Source organism: Pyxicephalus adspersus, chromosome 9, assembly GCF_032062135.1.
Source record: "Pyxicephalus adspersus chromosome 9, UCB_Pads_2.0, whole genome shotgun sequence".
Classification (NCBI taxonomy): domain Eukaryota; kingdom Metazoa; phylum Chordata; class Amphibia; order Anura; family Pyxicephalidae; genus Pyxicephalus; species Pyxicephalus adspersus.
Window position 1 is genome coordinate 52839780 of NC_092866.1, and position 27100 is coordinate 52866879.

The window sequence follows — 27100 nt, forward strand, 5'->3', positions numbered from 1 at the left end:
CTTTAAGAAAAAGCTGGATAATTTCCAGAAGCACAGAATCTAACTGGGGATTAGTGTTTTATAGTAAGGATAACAGAGACGGTTGGTTCAGGGAACATCCGATTGCCTAGCGAAGGAATTTTTTTCTCCTGTTAAAGCAAATTGTACACGGGTTTTTTTTGCCTTCCTCTGGATCAACTATGTCCATAGAGTTTTATATCTGGGATATGTTTTTTTCCCTAGTGGTAGAACTTGATGGACTTATGTCTTTTTCAAACCTGACTTACTATGTAACTATGTACTTTCCAGTCATAAGAAAAAAGGAAAGGTGTGAAAATGTCTGATAACAATATGATTTTCATTATTAAGAGAAAACCTGCAATAACAAGAATATGTAATCACTGGAAATGCACAATAATTCCCATGTCGTAAAATAAAAATAGACACTGAATACCACAGGTGTACTATGAACCATATCAAAGCAATGAGCCTGAGGTTCTGTGTATAATGTTTTATTCCCAGCCTTCAGCTGCTGGAATATAATGCCTTTTATACACATAGCAGTACATAACTTATGTCACACAACCATGCCTTGCCCATGGCTCATTAACACAAGAACTACCACCCCATACCATGTGTGCGCAGTATGTGCTGATCACACACAAATACATGAATCGAGCACAATGGCTCGAAAAATTCTTTAGCCAGCAGAAAGATTTAACCCCCTGGCATCCTATAGATACAAAAGTGTATCATTCTGCAAAATGCTGATGAGCCCTTTGCTCACAAAGAGGTGATTCAAAACTCCTTACCCCTCCCCTTGTCTTGTTTTTAGCTTGAGGAGGTCAGTAAGTCAATGCTGTCTATTGCTCATCTGCCTATAGGGCTCCTTTCAGGCCTGCCGAATATAGTTATAAAAGTGAGAAGCTTCGAAACAAGAGAATGTCCCTTTGATCGTAGCGGCACAGTGGGGTGTGCAGTAACTCAAACCGCTATTGTTGTGGCTTCGGTGCAGGAAGGGGGGGTTCACTTTCCTCCAGGTCACATTTTAAAAAGAAATAGGAGCTCTTTAGGGGTAGTAAGAAAAACTTTGAGGCTGAAAGTAAAATAGGTGGGCAGGTTACACAGGTGGGTATTGAGGGTTCTCATATAGCCTGGGATCCTAGCACTGGTTTGGCAGGCACAGCCTGTCCAACAACATCTATGCTGTCTTCAGCAGCCCAGCTGTAGATTTTCAGTGTAGGGTGACAAGCATGACAGCTGCTGGAAAAGACCCAGGAGGAGCGGGACACGTGGGTGCTGAACAAATATGAACCTACACAACTATGAGATGGTAGTATGAGACCCAAGCACCCCGCCAGTGAACCCTGATCATTCTACTGTATGAACTTTTACTGGACTCGGAAGTTATACACCACCTTAGGCCTCATTTATCAAAGTTTTCATTGGAACGTTGTGTTGCCTTACAGCAAATCACTGAATATAAACCTGCACTGGAAATTAACAGCTGGAGAATAAGGACATGGATTGTACTGGATGATGTTGGGAAGCAATAGAATAATTGTAACTTGGGCCTCAGGCGTTCTTCAGTTCCCCTTTCCCCTACAAGTTTAATGGGATCATGCATAGGAATCGGTGTATTATGTATCGTAGCAAAATGATGCTACCAAGGAAAGAAACCTGAATTGATATTGTGCATTTCATTGAATTATAAAATGTATGTGAATACAGAATTATTTTTTTAGTTGGTCTGGTATCATGCCTCGCTGTATACGCTTTCTTGTCTGAAGATGCTGCCAGCAACAGCATTTTCTGTTACAGGTTGCCAACACTAAGCCACTGCTTTACAACTAGCAGCAGCATTGTCAGCCAATATGCAATGCATGGTTCTTTATCTGAAGTACTGCCTAGCAGATCCACAGAAGGCATGTGCAGACATGTTAGGCAGGCGAATAGTCAAGTAAACAAGCATGCACATCAGGTTAGCAATGCTGCATCTAAATAAAAGGAAGCGGCTAAGGCTAAATTTAGACGGCAGTGATGACAGCTGTTTCTGGGCATCTCCTGTTGGCTGGCAGCTTTGCAGCCCCAGCCACTTTGCTGGTTATTAATGAAATAGTATTTGATCACAGGTGGCAGGGGGCGCTACTCAACCACTTACTACATCTGCCTTTCATTCCCTATAGGTGGGCCCCAGGTGAGATGCTAGCATTTTGACAATGGATATGGTTCATGGGTGTGAGAAAGGATAACCGCACCGAAACTTCACCGCCTGTCCGAACCTTTGGTTGTCCTCGTGATATAGGAAATAGGGTTACAGGCACAAAAAAAAAAAAAAAGAACAGAATTGCAACAGAATTTGCCAGGGAAAATGCTATGAAGAACAGATTTTGGTATTATATACACATAACTAGAAACTTGGGATAAATATTGGGGCATCAGCTGCTGAAAAAATCCCAAAGACTTCAAAGCTAAAACTGACCTACTAGAAAAAGTGCAGTTTTAGTATCCTCCTAGGCCCCCTGGAGTCTGGGGCCCCGGGCAGCCTTCTGTTACTAACTTAATACAACCCCCCAATGCAGTTGGGAAATACAGACAATGTTTATTAAAGATCCAATACTTATACAAATATGGGGCACACTTTTCTCAACAAATCACTTCCCTACGCAAACAAGTCCTCATTTATCACAGTGATCATGTAACATAGTAGATGGGGAGACTCACATAGACCGGGATAAAAAGAATCTGCATTTAATAACTTGAACCTGTTTGTTTTGCCTTACCACAACTTGTAACAACAAAGCTCAAAGGCAGCTTTCCCTGTTCTTTGTCTTTCAAATCTGGCAAATGCTCCAATGCTCCATATGTCAGCAACGCAGTGTCGGATAATAGCTCCCTGGTGTTTTTCCAGAGCGATGTGCACATGCTTATATATAGGAAGGCAAAGACAATGGAGTTCCCAAGTTCTTGATCCTCATTTAAATCATGCCATGGTGATAGGAGAAGCATGTGGTTTGACCATGCCATAATGCCCTTATGCCTAGCAGCACATACTCATATAATCTTCACTCTATTTCTGCCTAGAGAATACTCGGTAGTACTTCTGGGTTTTAATATTACACAGTATTTATATAGCGCTGACATATTAGGCAGCACTGTACAAAGTCCATAATCATGTCACTAGCTGCCCCTCAAAGAGGCTCCAAATCTAATGTGCCCACCATAGTCATATGTGTTTAATTCAGTCTAAGGTCATATTTTGGGGGAGCCAATTAACCTAACTGCATGTTTTTGGAATGTGGGTAATTATATTATTAATAGTATGACACAGGAACCAAAATGGTTATGTTCACGGGACATCCTGATAGTATGTCGGCTGGAGACTTTTGCCTCCCTCAATGTATTGTGAGCCTTGCGATTGATGTGGTCACACACAGCTGAACTAAAACAGAAGGTATTAATATACTGCGCTATAGCACTTGTGAGAACAGACCCATGTTTCCCAGGAATGTAGCGGCTCAGTAAAAACAAAACAATGTAATTATTTTATAGCCTGCCTTGTAACAAATACTCTTTAAATAGCCCTGGGGATTTCTTCATGTACTCTGATTGATTGTGAAGAACCTGCAGCAACTGCCATCCTCCCTACTGTGCCCGCACTGATAAGCTTTCCAAGCTCTGAACACAAAGCCAAGAGGATGTGTTTCTGCACATACTATAGCTGAGGGAGGTTGTATGCAGGTCACCACAAGGCAGGTGAATAGGAATATACAGGATCTCATTTTTCAAACAGAACAGGCTTCAATGGACAGGCTGTAAAGCTGCCAATATGTTTCTTTTATTAAAAGGAACCTTACCATTTTTTTTGCATTGCATTGGTCAGTAGAATCATCTGCTAGGTGCTAGATCATGGAGCCTCCATAAGGGAGATTACCAATTAGTTGTGTCTCTCCACTGGTGGTGATGTTTTTCTATGGGTTTATTAAGAATAATCTAGGCATCTGTAGGGTTTTTAATCATACAATTGCTTGCCTTCTGATAAATGAAAAAAAGAGATGTTTGGTTTGAATGCTTGGAGAGGTTTCAGCGGGTATGGTCCCCTTGGTTGGATAATTATTTGCCGGTTGGCCCTTGATTGCACACTTATCCTTCTATAATTTATCTGAGCTTTCATGCTTCAGAGTTGCCTATATTTTGGTTGATGGGGAGTTGCTTGGGTTCCCTTCCTTTGCCCTACCCTTCTCTTTTATCTTTCCTGACTCCCCCTTCTTTCTCTGGCTCCTTTCTTTTGAACTTCCTTTCTCTTGTTCTTATTTTTACTTTTTTTTTTATGCTGTTGTAACAATGTGACCTGAATTAGATTTCTAGGTCTATCTATGTCGGTCATCAATATACTTAGATTTGCAGTATTCTCCCCAGGATTTATTTAGGCTGGGTAGGAAGAAGCTGTAGGTGGGTGGCAGCCCCTGTATAGTCACCCAATTTTTCAGTAAGCACCAATAAACAGCCGAACGGTTACTGAAAAATGCCGGGTGATGAACCGGGCTAAAAGGGGACAGGGAGAACACAGATTTTGACTCATCCAATAGAACCTGACTTTGGACTCATTTCCTCCTGTTTTCTTCCTTCTGCTGTTTACTTTTCACCTATGATAATCTGTGATGTCTGAATACTGTTGTCTACCTTTGGCAATTGGTAGTGTTGCCATTCTTTGTTTTTAAGTTGTTTCTTTCCTAGTAAAAATTGAAAAATAAAAAAGAGATCATAGGAAGGTAGCATTGGATTAAACCTCATTAGCAATTGGCAACAAATTGAAATAATCGGTTCTGTGGGTGTAACTTTTTAAAAATTAGGCAAACTACACACATCACAAGGCAATTGATCTACTGCTTCCTCATGCCATTATCATTAAAGTGAAAGCCATTTGCAGTAGATCCTCCATTCTGAAACGATATATCACTATATCCCCCAAATATAAACCTAATTATAGTCACACGTTAAGCTGCCCATACAAGGATTAATTTCCTCATTAAAGCATTAAATGTGGTCATTTCATCACATAGACTAAAATGAAATCATTTATTTTGCATCAACAAATAGTGATCGAAATTGAGTGTAGAATTGCAAAAACCTTGATTGGTCAAGATGGAAAGTTGTGTTAATCGTACAAGTGTCTGACACGTTTTTGAAACCTCTTGGTCAATTTCTGGTCTATTAAATTTTGGAGTATAAAGGAACAAACCAGGAACATAACTGGGAGTCAGTCATCACCCATACCAGAAACTAGCTGCATTAACATTTATAGCAGGTATTCTTTAAAAAAAAAAAAAAGCAGATTCATAATTAATAGGAGATTATAATAACATTAATTAAGATTTCAGTTAGGCTTAGATCAATTATAAGATCTAAGCCTAATAAAGGGCAATAGGCAACTTGATAAAAGCAAGAACGTTTTGTAATTCAAGCACTGTTTAAGGCCATATCTTCATCACAAGAACCACACTGTTCACATGAATTTTCCCATCCTTTATTGCTTTATGTGTAAAATAATTTTTACTTTTAGGAAAGGGTCCATGCATCAGTGCAAACACTGGACAAGCATAGCAGAGGATCCAAGCACTAGTATAATTTCCCATATTGCTCCCATGTATGACCCAGCATTCCCCAGTCTCACAGGGCGGCTGAATAATAAATAGACTTGTCAGATAAATCGAAAATGATTTAATAGCCCAATTGTTGAAGGCACACATCTCTATATATGCAGCCAGTTTTTATATTTCTAAGATAAGAGTTGACTGTATCAGTGAGTACTTGAAAAGCATTTTCTCACTGATAAATTCGTATTTTCGGTTCACTTACTTTTTAACAGGTGTGACAAATCTCCCATGCGCTCTCTTAACTAAGATGATGGAGCAGAGAGCAGATTGTAGAGAATGTATACATATTGTTACAATAGCCACAGGCAAATAAGTCATTCTAGGATTAGTATGTTTTCGAGAATGAACTTCACCTTCTTGAAGGGAAACCTGATACTATCAGAATGCAGCAGAGCAGCTTTCCGCTATTGTGTCATCTATACAGCCACAGGAAATGTTTCAAATGAAAATCTATCTATCTCTGTGGACTCTTTCTAGGGGTGAAATGTACACACAGACCAAAAGAAAAATCTGTGCACCTCTGATCTACTGCAGGCCATTCACATGCAAATCTTTAGGTAAGGAAAGAACATTTGCCCTGCACCTGTAATAAAAGTTAAAAGTAAATGGAAGATTGTTTTAACACTATACTGCCAAAAGTTTCTGCACACCTAAATATCACAGCTACTACAAACAACAAAGTTAGGGTATACCTAGTGAAGGTTTCAATTAATTCTGGAACATCAGTACCTGTTTTGTGGCTGAATTGGCCATAATTCTGTGCAAGTCTTGAATAGGTAAATCCCACTGTCTTTATTAAATATTAATGTAGGTTTAGCCACCACTTTGAATTGGATATGTGTCAGGAAAGGGTGGTTTTAAGGGCTAAATACAATATTGTGTATTTTTCTGGCTGTTCCACAACATTTTCCAGGACCCAGACCAAGGTAAAAGCCTCCATTAAAACTTAGATAAGGACCCAGTTCCACAGTGCAATTTCTATCTGGGATTTTCCCTACATTTCCTATCCTTCCTTTTATCCTATCCTTCCAGCCATACTTAAATCATTCTTTGATTCTACTACTATTAACTCTCTTATAACTACATAAAAACCGATTCACGTCTATATAACCCCTGAGGAAGCCAATAGGCGAAACGCGTAGGGTTACAAGACGTTATACAAGCTATACGCTTTACAGTTAAACCTTATGAGTTATTTATTGTCTAGTTTGGCAATCCCACTCCATGATGCTTGAGTGTTGGAAATATAAACAATTACAAATACATAACATTGTTATGTAATACCTATGTTTTGAAAAATACACACTATTGTATTTAGCCCAAAAAAAATCTCTACTGTATTTTGTACATATCTTCACTTGAGCAAAATTCTTAAAGACAAAAAAAAGACAGTAAAAAAGAGAGTGAAGGATGCAACATCTTGTGTCAACACCATAATAATGACAATGGTTTTTGGAATGAGATGTTTAAGAAGTACAAATAGGTGTGATGGTCAAGTGTTTACATAAAATGGCATTACTGACCTTCTTTTGAAATGATAGTTGCCTGCCTGAGAAGACAGTCCTAAAATCAGACTCACATTTTTAAAATAGCATAGCTTTTCTTAAACCTAACTTTGCAATTTCTGAAGCCAAGCTTCAGAAATTGCAGTGGGACAGCCCCAGCATTCCAGGCTTAAACATTTGTTTAGGCCTAGGTGTAAGCTCTTTTACTTACTGTATTCCCTTGCAAGTCCTGCAAGTTCCTTTTTTGTGTGGCCAGTCCCCTGTAAGCACTCATCTTGCCCCTATGGCTACTGGCCGGCATAAGTAAGGTTGGATGCCGATTGCTGGTCTACAACCCTGAGCAGTTCTATGGAAGAAGAGTGAAATGACTACCAGAGAAGCGAAGGGGAAAGTAAGTAAAGTGCTTAATAAAATCTGGCATCAGATGGGTTCTTATTCCAGAAAGGGACAGGAAACATCCTTTCTGCAATAAGTATTCTTAACTGCCTAATCACCACCTATCTGTCAAAATTTGGATACCAGGCAATTCTGGCATCCCTTGCTGGACCCAGAACTGCAATGAATGAAATATTACATCATCCCAGTTCAGCCAATAAAGATGGCTGAAGATCTGGATGTGTAAGAAAAGAAGGGAGAAGACAGTGGTGCCCGCAATGAAATGGGGACACATGAGTATCCCCAGAATGTAGTTCTGCTTTAAGTTCCTTAATGACCCAAATGAGCATTTGATCTTTAATCTGGAGTTTAGCTTTAAATTACAAGCAGAAACAGATAGCACTAATTATCCTGGGTGACTTTGTAAAGTGATCCCCCTTTTTTGCATAGAGCAGCAAGACTGTTCTTAGATTCTATTTGGAGCTTTAAAAAATTGTTTAATTTAAAGAGTTCGTCTTTAAATATTGCTATTTTCATAGCAGTCTCTCTATTGTTTGAAGGGTGGTATCACCTGTCCTCATGGTAATGGATAGTTAAAGAAGAGTGTCACATTGAGGAAGCCGTGTCAATCTAATTAACCTCATTTTTAATAAGTGGCTATAACATAAACCAAGCGTGAAAACAGAACCTGTTCTTTGTCAGCTGCCTGAATGCGTCCGTCTAAGCAGTAATGAGAAGTGGAGAAGAAAACAGAGGAAACACATCTGGTGACACGATGGAGGGCATTACTTGGAAATGAGTTGACATACAATAATAATAACAATTTGTAATTCCGTGATCTGCGTGTTATATATCAACAGAAAGATATTGTTACAGAACACAGCAGAAATAGTTGCATATATAATTACTGTGGCCCATAAAGTGGTTTCTTGAAACCTAAATGGGGTCCTCAAACACATATTACGTGCCCCTGCCTTAAAGTGTCAGTAAACCCCTCAGTGGAGGCAATCTCTATCCACAATCTGCAAGTATGCACAGTGTATTTGCAGATTATGGCACATATCTACCTTCTTCTATGTGGTTCTTCCATGATAAGGTGTCCAGGGATCTGTCACTACTGCAAATCTGAGAATCTTTAGGGCAGTGATATGAAACTTTCCATTCTGGACTTACGTATATGCACCAAAATTGTTTTTTTTTTTTAATTTGGAAAGGATAAGGTAATGGTTAGAATCACCATCAAGTTCTTTTTTTTTACCTTTGCTTCCTGCCCTGCAGATACAACATAAAAAGGGGAAAACTCCTTAAAATAAAGGAAATCTGTTTTAGACACTTGTCACTAAAACTAAACCTTGTTCTGATGGCAAATTCAGATTTTTTTATTTCTTTCTTTTCTGTTCTGGTGACAATACTTTTCAGGGCACGTTGAAAGGGTAAATCTCTTCAGAAGAGACAGACAGAACTTCAGCTATGTACACACGTCAGATGATTCTCAGCTGATATCAACCGCAGGGCTCGTCCCGGATGAGAATTTGATGTGTACAGAGGCCGCCCAAGGTCGTGGATCCGTCTTGGCAGATCTATGAACAGAAGACGAACAACCTTGATGGAAGTGAAAGGAGGAGAGTGCAGCAGGGTGCTGGTTGCTTGTTCTCCCCCATTTCCTCTCCAAAGAACAGAATGGAGATGTATGTACAGCAATCATTCATTTACCTTTCAGTCATTTGTCATTAGAAACAATCATGAAAGATTGTTTCCAACAACAAAAATCTAACGTGTACACAGACTTATCTCTTACCAAGAGGTACTTACCTAAAAAAATGTATTGACTTAAGATCCACTTTAAATGTGCAGGGTTTGTGAAAGCCATTATTGATATTATTGTTTATTATATATGTATATTATCAGTAACCTGGAACAGGTTTGCAGTCAAAAAAACATCTGAAACAAATGATATGCATATTTGTCACAGGCCAGGGACTTACTATGTAAAGGCAACCCTGGAACATACACCTGTAAATCAAGTAATCAAAGAGATTTCTACTGGGATGACAAATAGTGAAATAAGTAATTATAATCCACTCTACCCTCTAGGGTTCTATTTAAATCCTGGTTGCACCTGAACACTTGCACCCACTACATATAGAAAAGGTTACTTCACTGAGGGCATATATCTGACCTACCTCAGGATTTAGGGGAATTATGATAACAGCACCTGTGATGGTTGGCACTGAATATGTAGTAAATGAAATGCTAGCTATTGCTATCAGAACCAATAAAATGCAGTACAATCTCAAATCCTAAAGAAAAGTTTATGCCATCTCTTCTTAGTCAGAACCCGTTACAGTTTCCATTGATCTCAGAAGCTTTACCAAAGTTTTAAAAACAACAACCACTTCAGTTTCCTCCCAAGTTAAGGAGAAAAAGCAGAACAATTGGTGCTTTTTTCCTTCCTTGTAAGGAGTAAACTGCAGATTATCAAATGTTTCCAATGCGCTCAAGGTGATGGCACATAAACTTGAACATCAAATAAGTGACCTGGAATCTTGCCGTCGCAGAAACGGGCTCCGGACAAGGGGGGAGCTGGCCCTAGAGGGCATACGGAAGCCTGGTTTAAAATGCTGAGCACAGAGATGAGAGACAAAATAGAGAAGCCAACAGTAACTGCAGTTGGCAAAAAGTGCCAAACGATGAAATGGAACAAGCTGAATACAGTACATAAGGTGGAGGGTAATATGTGATGAGAGAAAGGGTAATACAGTACAAGCTTCAGTGGAAATCTATAGAAATCATTTATCTGATCTGCCCAGAGCAGCCAATTATAAACCTGTATGATAAGTGAGTAATTAAGCTTGTGTGGACATCTGCCAAGCTACTCTTGCTAAAGTTCACTTTCCCTGTTAACGAAAGGAATCTTTATTACATTCACAGTCATGCAATCCTAAAACGGACACTGCCATTATGGATAGAGGTTTTCTGATATTTCTCAGCTACCAGAAGTGAAATACCAGGATGTGCCTTGTGAGGTATTCATTGGGAAACCAATCACACATTCTCTCCAAACTTGCTGCATTCTGTGTACCAAAGTTCTTCTCATAGGGAGAATAAAATGTTCAGACTTCTGGTGAAGTTACAATGTGGTTAACATTTCCTCAAGCCACTGAGCCGCTTCCTCAGATGCAATGATACATGTAGTGTCTCACCCGCCACAGTCCAATAGATAATCATTGGGGCCCACTCAGTACTAAATGTGCAAAAGCTGGTTCTTAAAAAAAAAAAAAAAAAAAAGCAGTACAGTGGTGAGGCCACATGATTCCTGTCATGGGTCTGAACCTATTGTGGAACACGTTTTCCAGGTCTGAACCTAGCCTAATGTGTATGTCTGCAGAAAACAAAGAAAACAGACAAAATCAGTAATTCTTTGCAATACACACATTTCCTCAAGTTAGTCTCTTTAAAATGCTGCACTAGTTTTACCCTAAGGAATTAAATAACATCTTCCCCTCTCCTCATCTCTGTATACTGTTGAGGTGGGCTGAATAAGAAACTAAAGAAACGTGGAATACAGTTAGTTCGATAACTGTCCATTAAACTTAAGTCCAGTTTTCTAAACGTATCTATAATTTATATATTTTATTTATGGCAGCCTAAAATGACAGAAAGTGGTAGTCCATTTTCCTTTTGCTATGACTGGACTGGTAGATTTCCCCCCATACATTAACACACATGGAGACCCCAATTCATTAAGAATGAGTCTGTATATTTTCTCCACAAGTTTTATATGAACCCAAGAGGCAAAAGTATTGCTTTTTCAATTCGGGAGATCGTTGATTTAACTCTGATTCTACTTGAGCTGTACCGAGTGTGTTTAACGAACAAAAAGCTATGCTAGAGACCTGAAGATCTGTAATGGCTAGCTTATAAAAAACGACTAGCTGGTGAGCATTGGCATAGCAAAACCAAGGCTTGACTGCTCACCAAGCACTCACCACAAGAGACAGAGGATGACAATAAATGGGGACACACCTTATCAATAGAAGCCTCAATCTGCATCATCTCTAATGGTCTTGAAACTAAACTTGCAAAAATAATGATCAGTGTGGTCCATAGTTTGAGCACTGACCCATCAAAGCCCACTAAAGGTTTGTTCTCTGTACAATGGATCTGGGAGCTTGGAAGATTGTACAGAAAATGATCATGGCACCAAAGGCCGCAGCCTCATATAAAGGCACAAACTGTGTGAATAATTTGGCTGCAATGTATGATATAAATAGACCTTTGGAATTTATGTAGACTTCCAGGTTTTGTAGACCTAAGTGCCTTGGGGATGCAGGGATTTTGTAACAAAATTATTTATTGCATGGAAATTTTTACATTTCCACTATGTTTATTCAACGATAACTATAAAGCACTGCAATTTTTTAGCAATGTTTCTTGCTAGGCAACACTAAAAAATGTACTCACTAAAATTAAAGAAAATGGGGGGAAAAAGTTTTAATTGAAAAAATTCTCAAATTACAGCAACTCCTGTCAGCTGCAGTATTAGGGCATGTTTGCGTTTTTACAGCCTGCTTGCAAAAAATGGTTACCATGGAATCAAACGTGTCAGTCTTCTGGCAGGCAGTTGGTGGCAGCAGTATTGCTACGCCACATGGAGTGTCCAGGGACTGTTTACTGCCCATGCTGCCTCCATAGACAGGTATTGGAACCACTGCTTATGCAAGTGTTTTAAGCATTTTCAAGTGCCTTTAATTCAAAGGGGAAAAACACACAACGATCTGCTCTGCTAGGTTTTGCCACTGGTTACAAACACCTAACAAAGCCTATTGGTTATGATTTGTCAGCACTGCCGGGCACCCAGCAGTTGTCAGCAAGTTTCTGGTAGCCAAAAATGCCACCATAAGATACTTTGAAAATATTCACAAAAGTTTACTAAATGATCACTGCAAGTAGCAATGTGTGCTAATGGGATTGGGGGTTGCGGAAGCATGTGTGAACAGTAACATACAATTATAGGCTTTCCTGTGTACTTCTTCCCTATTGATTCTCATTGTCGCTGAGGCCTAAATGAGGTACAAGCAACATAAATGTATTGTCATTGAAGCAGGTTAAAGTAGTTCTCTCAACAATTTTACTTGGGACTGAAGTTCTTTAGAACACTAACCCATACCCATTCTCGCTATTAATAATCATGACTGTGAAATAAATGCACAACTAATATTAATAGATAAACTAATGTTGAATAAACTAACTTCATCAGTGTTCTTTAAAGAAAATGAAACCCATTTATCAATAGATAAAATACTTACTAATCAGCAAAAAACCTGGCAACGTCAGTGGGCTCAAGGTCATCCTTGTGCTCCAAGAGTTGGGTGAGGGCGTCCTCCATGTAAGTCAGGACATGCCTCTGTGCTGTAAAACAAAAGAGATAGTATTATTATCCCACAATTACGCTTTAACTTCTTAGTAGGTAGGTATACCGGTATAAGTTACAGTTACTACCCCAGCATCTTTCCCGCAGTACATTGTTGTAAAGATCTGACTCTTCAAGCTGAACTCTCACTGCCCGGAATGCTTGTACTTCTGTGTTCTGATGGGAAATTTCTGTAGGACCAGCTACCTCAATCTAAAGGCAGCAAAGGACTGGAGGGCCCCAGACAGCACAATAAATATAAAAAAATGTACAGCAAAATAAGGGCACATGGAAAGGAAAAAGTACCTTCCACCATATGGCTCCCAGAGAATCTGGCACAAAAACTTTGCCTGGAGTAGTTACTTGATTGCGGCTTATTTATTTAACATGTTTCGGCATAGACACATTGATGATAGCAATAAATGAAGCTCTTTTTCAAATGATCAAACTGTTTCAGAGTGCAATAACAAAGCAGTCTGAGATTCTCATAACACAGCAAGGTTTTCTACCTTGCTAGAATATAGAATATCCCTCTGAAAACGAGCCCAGATACTCTGACATTAATCTGTCTACAAAAATAAAACATTTACCTCCTATCTCCACCATCAGTGTCTGTTCCTCCAAGCTGCAGAGATACCTATACTTTTATTATTGGACTGCATTAAAAAAATAAACTGATTTGCAAGTGTGGCTCATCCCATTAGTTTTTTATTAGCAATGACCTGAACAGTACCACTTTAATCATAACCCCCCCCCCCCCCCCTGTATAACACACGGGCTCCGGTACCTGTTATTTTTGTCATATTATAGCATCAATGTGTTTATATTAGAGTTCCTGCTTCCCCTGCAGTCAGTGGCCTTTAATGCCTGAGCACTCGGTACCACCTGTACTGCAAGCCAATGCCAAGTATCAATTACCAAGCAAAGTGACCTACATATTTTCCTGACCTCCAATCCCTTCCTCTGCTGTTATAAATTACAGAGGTGAGTCAATTCCTTTACAGCAAACTGAGACAGTAAATCAACTGGAGACATTAAGAGGAAGAAATAATATTTATATGTTCCTTTCTGTGCTCTGTGTTCTTTAAGGCTTAAATAATATGCTGGTACTGGTATTAACATAAAGAGCCATTCAATTTGAGAATAAAAAAGCAAACTTATATAATTTATTTTATATTTCTGAACTTTTGCTAACACATTTTGCAATTTATGCACAGCTTAAGCTTTACCTTCAATTGGTTAAATGATGTATAAATTCAAGAACAAAATGTAATATATTGCAGTTTACTAGCCTTTAATGGAGTGACTGCATTCATTTTTAATCGGTATCGGCCAATTATCGGGCGAAAATCTGCCGTGTGTACAGTCGGTCGTCGTCCATCGTCCGACGACCATCCTGGCGGATCCATGGACGATGGACGACGACCGATCCTAATGAAAGGGAAGGGGAGAGCGCGCAGCAGGGTGCCGCTCCATCGCTCTCCCCCTCCCACCCTCTCCATAGAGCATGAACGGTGCTGTATGTACAGCATCGTTCATGCATCCTGCAGTCTTTTCTCGTTGGAGAAATTGCAGGTGTGTACGCAGCTTTACATTCTGATGACTGTAATCTCCTGTAGCCTCTGTCTACTTGCATTCTATGATAACAGAGGCCATATTTAGGTAATTAGAAGAAAACCAAAAAACAGTTATTAGTTAGGATACACCAGGCCAAATTTATAAAACCAAATCTGATTAGGCCTAAATATTCCTGATGTGCAGGTATAATTCGCAAGTAGCTGTGTTGATTTTTACATTTATTCCTGAGAGTTGGTGGAGTCACCCTGGACCTTCTTGCATTAGAATGACTTTGTACTAAGCAGGGGTGGAGCTTAATCCAGACTTGAGCAGCCCATGTGACAACTACAAATGCTCCCGAAGATTCAGTGGAGTAATTATTGTAACTACTCCAAGACTGGAAGTATGCTATTTGGATCTTTTGTCACTTTTACTGATGGGGCTGGAATGACCTAATTTCTGTGCATGCCAAAGAGGCTTAGCATGTCTTCTTTGCAATAAAAGTCACCTGTTTGCATTTTTGCATTCAATTCCATTTTTGGGCAGTCTGACTAAAACTATTTTTTCTAATGTTACTTTTTTTTTTTAAAAAAAATGCTTCCCCACCTCTATACAATATTTTTTTATTTTGGAAAAAGGAATGCCTGAAGAAGACTGTAGATAAACACATTTCCTAATGCCTATGCTTTTCCAGTCCACAAAAATGCAGGAAAACTGACATTTACAGGAGTGTTAAAATATTGAAAATCAGACTGGTTCCACTCTGGGTCCTCCAAAGGGCAGACTGGTTCCACTCTGGGTCCTCCGAAGGTCTGGGTCCTCCGAAGGGCAGACTGGTTCCATTCTGGGTCCTCCGAAGAGCAGACTGGTTCCATTCTGGGTCCTTTGAAAAGCAGACTGGTTATTCTTGCTGAACACCATTGATACAGATTACAGTAAATAAATGGAGGTCAGCAAAAGAAATCAGTGAAAGCTGTGGTGAACCCAGGTAATTGACAGTCCTGGAAGTGTCAATTTTAATGCAGACTTCACATAAGGATTTCTCAGGATTACTTACAGTCTTGTTTATGGTATGGAATATTTAAAAAAGGTTTATGGTTTCATTTTCAAAATTTACCACGGTGAGAAGATCACTTTAAAGAGGAGGCCACCTTAAGGAAACTTAGGTGGAAGTTATACAACTGGATTGAATCGTACTGACGATTCCTTAATGGTTCTGTATAGTTTGGGCTTATTTAGCAAGCAAACCACAACACCAGAAATGGGCCCTTATGCAGCCCAATGTGTTTTTTTTTTAAATATTTGCTGTAGCGGAAAATGAATCAGCAATGTGCAAAAGATGGCAACGGCTACCTCAAATATAAAATCGTATTAATGTATTTACACAAATAAATCAATTTATTAGATTTTCTAGAATACAAATATAGTAGATGCTGCTATTCAGAACTATAAATGTTTGTGATCTGTATGAATGATAATTAGGAAATGTACCGCTGCAACGGTTTCCATGGAAACTAACTTAACACACATTCTTGAAAGATACATGCAGTTAATTTCTTGTTTGGTCTGCTATCTGAAATACCATCATGCCTAGATTTTTGTAGGTAAGATACATATACACATGCACATACATACATACATGTAGTCATGAGAAAAAAAATGACACCCTCTTTCAATTCTAACGTTTCACATATCAGGACATATTAATAAAAAATCTGGTTCTTCATCAGGTTCTGAAAATTAGGTAAATTCAACCTCAGATGAACAACAACACAACACATTACACGTGTCACTATTTATTTAACAAAATCAAATGCAGAAGCAGTATGAGAAAAACTAAATTAGTAGTCAAGTGCCACTAATTAAATTTAATCAATTAAATGCGCATCAGGAAGTCTGACGGGAGAGCAGAAATTTAGGCATTTTTCTGGTCTGGAGTATTCAGGTGTGTATTAACACAATGCCAAGGAGGAAAGACATAAGCATTGATTAAAGAGAGATAATTGTTGCTGCTCATTAATCTGGGAAGGGTTATAAAGGCATTTTGAAAATATTTGAAAAAAGATTATTCACAATGAAAAACATTGAGGACAATTGCAAAGCCTCCCAGGAATAGACGTCCCAACAAATTCACTCCAAAGTCAGACCATGGAATACTCAAAGAAATTATAATAAACCCAGGAGAGACCACTCAGGCACTACAGACCTCATTCAGCAAGTTAAATGTTAAAGTTCATGACCGTGCAGTTAGGAAAAGACTAAACATGTATAGCTTGTTTGAAATAGTTGCCAGGAGAAAGCTTTTTATCTTTAATAAGAACATAGCAGCATGGCTTATCAAAAGTTTTCTGGAACGATGTCCCTTGACGAAAACAAAGTGGAGATGTTTGGCCATATTGCACAGTGCCACATTTCGCAAAAACCAAAACCAAACACAGGATATCAGAACAAACACTTCACACCAACGGTAAAATATGGTGGAGCAGATGGTGGTGATGATTTGGGCTTGTTTTTCGATAGCCATAGCACCTTAGTCACTGAGCTGATCAAACTCCTCTGTATACCAAAGTATTCCAAAGTCAAATATGAGGTCTTCTGTATGACAGCTACAGCTTGTTGGGAATTGGGTCATGCATTAGGATCATGATCCCAAGCACACCAACAAAATCCACAATGGAATGGCTGGAAAAGAAAAGAACCAAGTTGTTGCGATGGACAGGTCAAAGTCCAGTTCTCAATCTAATCAAAATACTATGATAAGACCCTAAGAGAGCGTAAAGAAATGCCTGCAAATTTCAATGAACTAAAGCAATGTTGTAAAAAACAGTGACCCCCAAAGTGAGAGATGAAAAAAAGTCATACAGAAAATGAATATGCAGAATTTTTTCTTGAACAAAGAAAGTGGAGAAAGCTGGGGGGGTTTTAGTCAGTGCGTATTTATGTTGGTATTAAGGTGGTTAATACAAACACAGTTATTGAAGCATATATATATATACAATATTTAGGAGTGGTTATCCCCATTAATATTTCATGGGGTAAAGGACCAATCAACTAGACAATTAGATCCTTGAACCATTTAGATGGTGGTCAGGTTAACATCCAATGTCCCGATGCGTTTTGCCATGTGGCTTCCACAGGGGATTTGTTGAGACCGTTATGATTTAGTGACCTTATGGATTACACCCTAAACATTCTCTAAAGAAAACAGGTGGGATACAAGGTTCTTGGTAATCTTATGGATTACGTCCTTAACCTCCTTTAAAGGAAACAAGTGGACTTCGAAGTGTTTAAGAGTAAATGGAATAAGGGAACTGCTGCTAGCATGGTGTCCAGGTAAAATTGTAGCAAATGACCAAACAGAAAATGATCCTATTAAGGTATTGCTGCTAAAGGTGGTTTCTACCTGCTACTTAATTGTAGGGTGTACTTAGTTTTGTACATATGGTTTCCTCAATATGGATTATGTTAAATAAATAATGACATGGTGGAATCTGTTGTGTGTTGTTTACCACCCACAGATAAACTACATTATATAAACCTAAATTAAATCAGTTGATGTTCCTTAGGTTTGCTTGCCCTATATGATTTTATACTACTGAGAACACAACTGATCCAAACAAAAATCACAAGTACTGGACAAGAAAATATCATTTTCTTTGCTTTTTAAGCACAATGCACTAAAACTGTTCCTGTTACAATTCACTTGAGAGACTTGAAAGTGCTTTAGGGGTAATGGCTCTCCCTATGAGAGGAAGGAAGGGAATGAACTCATGAGTTCCAACCCATAAATGAAACAGAATGACCTTTTTAGCATTGGGGTCACTTCACATGTCCACCACCGCTGCCTGTGCTTCAGTTTCAGTTCTGCTCTATTTTTATGTAAGGTGTAAGGTCTCAGCATTGCAGCCAGTCTTTGCAACATGGAGACATATCAGTGATATAAAGCCAAAGTGCAGAATACATCATTGTCAGCAGCGCTGGACAGATTTACATCCTGGGGACAGAGCCAGCTGGGACTTCAGCTGTGACTTTTCTGTGAAATATAATCCTCAGCCTACACATAGCTGCTCGCTTTGTGCACATGGAGGAGGGAAGCAATGCCTTAGAGCCATGATTTACCTACTCACATTTCCATGTTGTATTATCTCTGGGTTGGCTTCTCTTTAGTAAGGTTCCTACCGCTTGACAGCCAAGTACCTGAAATATTATTGTAGGAAGTGAAGATTAACTGGGCACAAGTCACCCTTCTCTACTTAGGGATGGAAGGAGGGCAAGGCAACCAAATTCAATAGGTCCAGGACCAAGTGAGCTATTGATAATGCAAAGCAAGCAAGTACCAAATGTTAGGAACATTTACCAAGAGAAGAATATGGAAGGTCTGGTTGTACCAAAATATGAAATTAAATTGTATGTGGAAAACAAACCAATAAATCTCTCCAATATATGCACAATTCTCATGCTTTATCTTATAATAGCTGCAAGTACAGGAAGATACCGGTCTATCCTGCTAGAAATGCAGTGTTCATAAATTGGACCTGTACTGAGAATGATGTACGCTGCCATTGATGAATGTTGGCCTTTCGGCTGCCAATAACATCTGAAGTTCAGAGTCCAACTGAAAGAGCATGCAGCATGCCGTTGCCAATTTAGATAAACTTTCTTAGTGCTCAGCCTGAAAAAGAAGAACTTAATGTAACAAACTTTGCAAGGAAAATTAGATATGTGGATTATATACACTTTAATCTTTCTTCCTAGCTGGGATCGTCCATAACCCTTATTAAATTTAATTGCCATCCACTGCATGCTCTCCAGTTCCTTGACATCATTTTGTCAACTTGGGCCCCAATCTAAACCACACATTAAAGAAAAGGTCTTACATCTAACAGAATGACAGCTTAGCCACCACCATACTGACTTCCTTTCACTGGCCCATGGGAAGCCAGAGCAGATCCTGGTTACCCATCATGTGTGGAATTTATGCCTTTCACACATGCGGCAGAAACCCTTGCTGACACAGGACTATTTTAGAACACACATGACCTGGAAATAAACAGCCTAAATAGGGAATACAAACACTGCTGAGTTAGGCAGGACATGCCCTGGAGCACCGCTTATCCTGCCAGACTGAATATTGGGCTAAAGAGCTGAAAGAGACCAACCCACTCTTTGCACATTATTATCTCATAGCAGATCAGTGCCGCATTCCCAGATATTGGAATATGTTTAAAACAAAAAGCCTTTACTGAAGTATTACAATTATATTATATACTGAACTAGCAATGATGAAACTCACAGTCAGCATGTAGCTTTAGAAGAAATATGATGAAAAAATGATCCAACAGTCCAACACGAACAGTATGAGTAAATTACATTTTCATCAGTAGTTGTGGCTCAGTGGTCAGTACTCTGTCTTTGCAGCGCTATGTGCCAGGTTCAAATCTCGGCTAGGGTGCTATCTGCATGGAGTTTCCAGGTTCTCCCCGTGTTTGTGTGGGTTTCCCCCTTCATTCCAAAAACATGTAGTTAGGTTATTTGGCTTCCCCCTAAAAATTGGCCTTAGACTGTATTACTGAGACAATAGATTGTGAGCTCCTTTTGAGGGACTGCTAGTGACATGACTATGGACTTGCGCTGCGTAATATGTCGGTGCAATATAAATACTGTGTAAAAAATAATAATAACCCATCGAGCTGACACTTCACTTCTCCAATAGAACACAGCATGCCATGTTAAAAAGATTACAGACTGAATTTTAAATAATGTACTCTCCACTTTTTTTTTTTTTGGGTTTTGAATAATTTGGGAAATAATTTCTAGAACTATTACCAGTTTTATTACTGCTTGTTTTAATGATGGGCACCTAGGACAGGAAATTAAAAACTATCATAAAAATGGTTTCTAAAATCATCAAAAATGAAAGTTGGTTTATTTCCCAAATAAAAGTATTTGTATCTGAATATGTATTCATGTACAGATACTATCATTATTTTATATTATCCAGTATTTATATAGCACCAACATATTACGCAGTGCTGTACAAAGACTATTGTCATGTCACTAGCTGTCCCTCAAAGTAGCTCATAATCCCTACCATAGTCATATGACATTACCACAGTCTAGGGTCGATTTGGGGGGGAAGCCAATCAACCTAACTGCATGTTTTTGGAATGTGGAAGGAAACCGGAGTACCCAGAGGAAACACACGCAAACACAGAGAACATGTAAGCTAGCGTCCTGGCCGAGATTTGAACCTGCAAAGGCCAGGGTGCTAATCGTTGAGCCACTGTGCTGCCTATTTTTCCATAAGGGCTCAAATAAAATACATTTTATGCAGGAGAGTGGTTTTATTAGGCAGCCAATTAGGCTGCTGATCATTCCCCAATGGAGGAGAGCACAACAGGGTGCTGCTCGCTCATCCTCCCCCCCGCCTTCTAAAGAACTGAACAATGCTGTGAGTACAACACTCTTTCATTCATCGGTCACTGGAAAGGATCAGGAAAGATTATTGCCAGAAACAACCCTCTGTCGTACATCAGACCTCTGTATAAGGTTTAAAAGAAAGATGAACTTATCTGCATCTCTATTCCCTGTTCAGTCACAGGAGAGGGGTTAAGTGAAGTGAAACTGTAGTAGAAAATTCATGTCCCTTCCCTGCCAGGCAAGTTTGTGCTGCATTGCAGAGTTGTAAAAATCTGAATTGGATCTACAGAAACACTTTGTAGCCTGGTGAGTAAAACATGCCCGTTATATTTACTTAATCTGTGTATTTAATCATTTGCCTGAAGGAAGTCCGCTGCGTGCCGAGAAGTATTGCCCCTAAGGATCTGATAGTTATCGCAACTATAATCAGTTCTGAAAATTTCCAGAAAAGATTGCAGCCCCATCTGTGAATGTCATGGATAGTTCTTTCACATCCAGTGAGTTAAAATTAGATTTACTAGGCCCTTTAATGCTGTTCTCTCAAGAAGCCCTCATACAAACTTTCCATTTAATGTCAGTGATCTGATTTATTACATAAGGAAACACGTCTTGTCTGGTGACAGCAGCATTGCTCATCACATGAACATGGGAACTGCCTTTAGCCCTGCTATGACAATGATCCTCTGTCTCCATATAGCTCTCAATTCTTCCACTAGTTATCTCAACCAGAAGCAGCAGACGCCAATCTGAGCAGACAGCGAGGGAATAGCCACACACACAGCTCTGGGAAACAAACTACATTAGCCATGTCCCCGACATACACACGCACCTGCTCAGTGTTTAAAATAGAAACTGCTTTTGGCTGGGGGTCCATAGCACTCAAAGTGTCTCCCCAATTACTGGACACAGCTGAACCGAATGCCCATATCTCCCCTGGGGCCTGTACACAGGAATAATTTTTTTTTGTACCTTTTTTTTTCAAGTGAAAAATGTAAACAACAATGTAAACAAGGCCACCCCAGACACAGGGAACACAAGAGACACTGGAAGCAACAGGAGGCACAAGTGACACAAGAATATCCACAGAGAGGAACACTGGAACAACACAAAGGAACTGGACAGGGAAACCACTGGATTAACCAATAGGTGTAGAGGAAATGCTCAGCAGAGCTAGGGGGCTAGGCACCAGTGGAGACACGTTGCGCAAATGCTGAGTGCTGTGCCTGAGCTAGCTAAATAGTCAAGAGTGGTTAAGGGGCCATTTCCTGATTGGCCAGCAGGAGAGGCGATATTGATTAAATCTGGAAGAGCAGGCGCGCCCAGGCACAGAACTGTAGGCATGCTCAGGTGAGAGGTCCTTGCGCTTTAGCAAGGAAGAAGTAAGTGCGACAAGGAGCTCCTTTCTGAAAGGACTTCAGTGGGGATTTCTCTTCATTACAACATTTGGCACCATTTTTTTGGCTCTTCGATTTTATTTTCGTTTATATTCACATATTTAGTTTATTGATATCAATACAACTATATTAGCTCAATACACAAGATGCTTCTGATTCCTGTTTACGATGCATATAAGGGGGTTTTTAACATTGCAAACTGGCAAAGCTTATGTTGATTTGGGAACCCATTTGCAACCTAGACCTTATTCATAAGGGGCTCCATGGGAACACAGGATTCCTATGCCTGTCTATACTGTTGTCATACAAATGTTTAAGACCCACTATGGTTCACTTGAAATTGAACCTGTTAGCCATTTTGGAATCTTGAATTGTTGCATTAACCTGTCAAAATAGAAATAAGGTTGGAGTGATATGTAATGAAAATTATTTACTGTCTTTCTTTTTCCTGGTCAAAAAATGTATTAAAAAGATTGAAATACAAAATGGAAATATGGTAGTGTACAATTACTGACTGCAATTTTTTCTGACCTGGCACAAGTATACAGCTAAGAAAAGTTTAGGAAAGTTTGGAAGTCCTTATTTTTAAAATCTTTAGGCCAAAAGTGGCATTGCCCCTGCAAAGGGTTGCCACTGCCACCCGTTTATTCACCTTGTTGGTACCATTATACCAGTCAATACTGATCTAAGCATTGTCAGTGACCCAGGGGAGCAAGGTCAGTCATGTAGCTGAACTCTATCATAATGTTACACAGCTAGGTTCAAAAGCTGTCACTGGGTGAATATTACATGTTTTCCTATACTTGGTACTGTTTGGTCGTTTGATGAGCTAACCATAAAGGCAGCACCAAGGTTCAAGTGGGTAGCACTCTGACCTTTGCAGCACTAGGGTCCCAGGTTTGAAGCTCACCCAGACACTATCTGCAATAAAGTTGTATGTTCTCCAAGTGCTTGTTTGGATTTCCTCCTAGATCCCAAAAACATAGGTTAATTGCCTTGCTTTTACAAAATTAGCCTTAGATTGTGTTAATGACAGGAAACTATACGGTAGGCACATTAAATTGTGAGCTGCTTTGAGGGACAGCTTATGACTATATCGCAAAGCTGTGAGCTGCTTTGAGGACAACCAGTCATCAACTTTCCTAACTTCAAACCCATGCCTGGCCTAACCGCCATCCCCCTTGCTCAAGTAGAGTGCTTGATTGATGCTCTAACACCGGACCTAAAGCCAAGGAAAAGATTTGGTGATCAGATGACGTATTGACTTTCATGCATGTCTACAAAAACAAAAACACTTTTGTTTTAACACCCGACCTTTCCTCTTCTATACAGCTCATCTATGTTACTTTAAATTTTCAACCACTGTGGTTAGAATACTATCTTCAGTCAGAGTTTACTCTCCCCCACTTTACATATCTGTAAACTCGGCTTTAGCCTTTATTTTTGGCCTGCACAGATCCTTCTCAATGTTAGCACATAAATATGTCACCGCCAGAGTGGCAGATCTGAGAGAACACACAGAGCTAACCTGACCTGAATTTCCTTTTGGCCACCATCCTTGCTTCTCCCAAAAGACTTCGAATTACCAATGTTTAGCTTCTCAACATAAACATGAAAGTGTTTACACGACACAAAATAAACATAACGTCTTACCACAAAAGAAAAAGGTATACAATAAAAACTAAATATCTTACATAATACATAATAAAATCCAACACCATATTTTTTTTTACCTACAGTCTTTAGAATTGTGTGTATACCTAAAACATTTCTAAATCATTCTGGATAGGGAATGGTTACCTTTTTTTTTTCTTTTGCTTTGAAAGAGATTTCCATGCAATTCCTGTACCCTTGTATCTTGCACCATTGGGTAATTTTTTTTCTATTTTACACCAGATGACAACCATCTAAATTTGATATTTCTTCTTATTAACATTTACATTTTTTTGTTGAGAGCTGACACGTTTGCAGACAACTCTGTAGTGTTTTTTGGGGCTTCTGCTCATAGCAATGGCATAAAGGTTGGTTGATATGGGGTACAGAGACTGGATGGTGCATTTAATAATTGGCACATAAATCCCCATTTGGCCTACAGACCTGACAGTAGAATGTGCTTGTAAGAATTATATTTACCTCCCCCTGCTCATAGTGTAGCACCGCAGTCCTCCATTCTCTGCGTCCTCCGGACAAGTCTTCTCTGCTCCTCACCCGCTTGTCATGGTCATGTGATATCAGGGGTGAGTAGAAGAGATGATTGGGGAGGCTCATCAGCTGCAAATTAGAATAAGACATTGAATTGTAATACTTACCAGAACACTGGTGGGGGCACAAATAGCAGGGAATTACTGTAACCGCCATAATATAGAGGAAATTAATTAAACAGAGGCATTGTAATGGGTCCTGGGCATTCCTGGATACACTTTTGGTTGATGGGTTTTCATTGGCCTTAGACAGGTTTTGCACTACTATAGTCTATGGCAGGGGTGTCAAACTCTGGCCCCCAAGAGGAATTTTTTTGGCCCCCAAAGTAATTTTAAATATGATTTGCAGCAGGCCCGCCGCTGCATTGAAATAGCGCCGCTACTACCCAGCATCACTTGCGTCTATAGACCAGCGGCCTCTCTGCCTATGCGTGGCCCCACATTGGACTGTTTTATAGATGCAGGCAATCGTAGTAGCGGTGCTATTTCTCTATTATAGGCTTGTCCCAGATTGAATGTGAAGCAAAACTATGAAAATATTGAAAATATGAAAAGGTTTTATATCTAATGAGAAGGAAAACTTCTTCAATTGTTTCAATAAACTTCAAGTTTGGCCCATGAGTTTGTCTAAGTTTTTAATTTTGACCCTCTGTGTATCTGAGTTTGATACCCCTGGTCTATGAGAATGTGTATGGCAGTACCTGCTTAACTGCATGTTAAACGTACTTGTCAATGGATTCAGAATTCCCAAAATGTTGTCAATTCTGTACCATCATAACAAGTCCAAAGCCTATTGCAAAATCCTAAACTAAGAGTGTGTGCACAACTCTTTTGGGGTAAAGCTGTAAAGAAAGTAGGTCTTTCTTGTTAAAGTACCAGCCCATCCATTGCTAAAATCTTTAGCTCTGAATCAATGCCACCTATAGTTCCCTATTTTGCACTTAATTCTTCAGCTTAGCCCATATGCTACAGCTAGAACAACTAGGTCCCAGGCTTGTGGATAGACAGAAAGCAGAAAAGTGAAAAGCTCCTAGCTTGGTTTAATAACTAGTAGTCAGATGTGTTCAGAACTATACACTGTTGTAATGCACAGCCTGTTGAATACCACCCCAATAGGTGCTAACACCTCAGCACAGACGGCATGTTTTGCGGTGTTTTATATTTAAAAAATGCAGGTCAAGGTTTTTGTCCACTTTTGTGAACTGGAAGCCCATTCAAAGCGAATCTGCTCCCTTAACCTAGTGCAAGTGACCATGCTGAAAATTTGTTCCTATCACAAGTACTAAGGGTCCCTAAATTTCAAGTAAAATAAAGCTAGCAAAATGATAAATAATTGTTATAGCGTTTCCATGATAAAAAATGTTGTGCAGTAAAAGCTTTGTCATTTGCTTACAAGTGTCAAATCACAGGAACATAAAAAAAAAACAAAAACTCAGTTCACTTGAAATCCTTGAAGATAACACTAACCAGTGTAGTGAAATAAGTAAACATTGCTCAAGCAATAAAAAGCAGAAGCATCGGAAAAGAAATTGACAGAGAGAAACATCTTCGGACATCGTGTTCCCAAAGAAGTGCAGCGTGATACAAGCAGACATGAAAGGAACTGGGCTGTGCCACCACAGAATGGTAAAAACTAATTACTGCCCTTCACTGGCAACACAAAACATGTCAACAGAACCCTTCAATGAATGCGTGTTGAGCATGTTTGATTAGGGAAGAGTAGCCGGGCCAGGGCTCTGTTTTCTTCAGTAGTGTTTCGTCAGCCCCCTGTTCCTCTGGTACAGCTACTCTGTAGGAGTTCATCTCATTTCAGCCATGGAAGAATGAGGGGCTTTTCTTCCTGCCAAGTATTGAGACGCTCTGTTGCCTCACAATTCTAACTCATGGACCCCTTTCTTTTCCGCCTTGAAAGACCTTAATGGGACTGGCACTGTATATTCCAGGACTTAACAAGTGTACAAGCCTTGCTCACAAGTGCTTTGATTCTCATGGTGCGTGCTCACATGTGTGGTGTTGGCAGAAAACGGCCAATGCCCTCTCTCAGGCCACAATAAAATTAAATCATGGCACTTTACTACAACACTTAGGGCTTTGTGAGGCTTGTTTCAACAAAATTTTGCAACTCCAGGCTGTCCCAAAAACAAAAAAGCCACCATTCTCAGTGTACTGGACGTTTAGTCGGGGTGGGGGCTCTAGAAGAGTATTACTTACCTTACTCAATGATCCCTGGACTTTCTTTTCACCGCATCCTGTAGGGATGACTGGACCTTGGATTTTTATTGGGAAACTACAATGTATATTAAATGGATCCATCATGAATAGCAGATCCATGAATAACGGACAATGAACAACCACAATGCAAGTAAAGGGAAAAGAGCACAGCTCATTCTCCCCTCTCCACAGAGCAGAACGGGGCTGTATGTACAGCAGTCGTTCATGCATCTTTCAGTCTTTTATGGTTGGAAAGGATTGTGAAAGATACTTTCCAACGACAAAAGTCTTAAGTGTGTACATAGCCTTAATGAGTCCTGGATTACTAAATGACTATTACAATTTTCTTTGGTGAGAACACAGCATTGTGCCTCCTGTTCATCTCCCC

At 39.5% G+C, this 27100-nt stretch overlaps 1 protein-coding gene across 3 annotated transcripts in view; it reads right to left on the reverse strand.

Moving 5' to 3' along the window:
* The window catches only part of CSTPP1 (centriolar satellite-associated tubulin polyglutamylase complex regulator 1), a 97773-nt gene that overhangs the window by 47874 nt on the left and 22799 nt on the right, over window positions 1–27100 (reverse strand). For all 3 annotated transcript variants that reach the window (XM_072422009.1, XM_072422007.1, XM_072422008.1), the window contains exon 2: window positions 12826–12928. In XM_072422009.1, the coding sequence (XP_072278110.1) occupies window positions 12826–12868 (43 nt within the window). In that variant the 5' untranslated portion in view covers window positions 12869–12928. The remainder of the gene's footprint in view (window positions 1–12825; window positions 12929–27100) is intronic.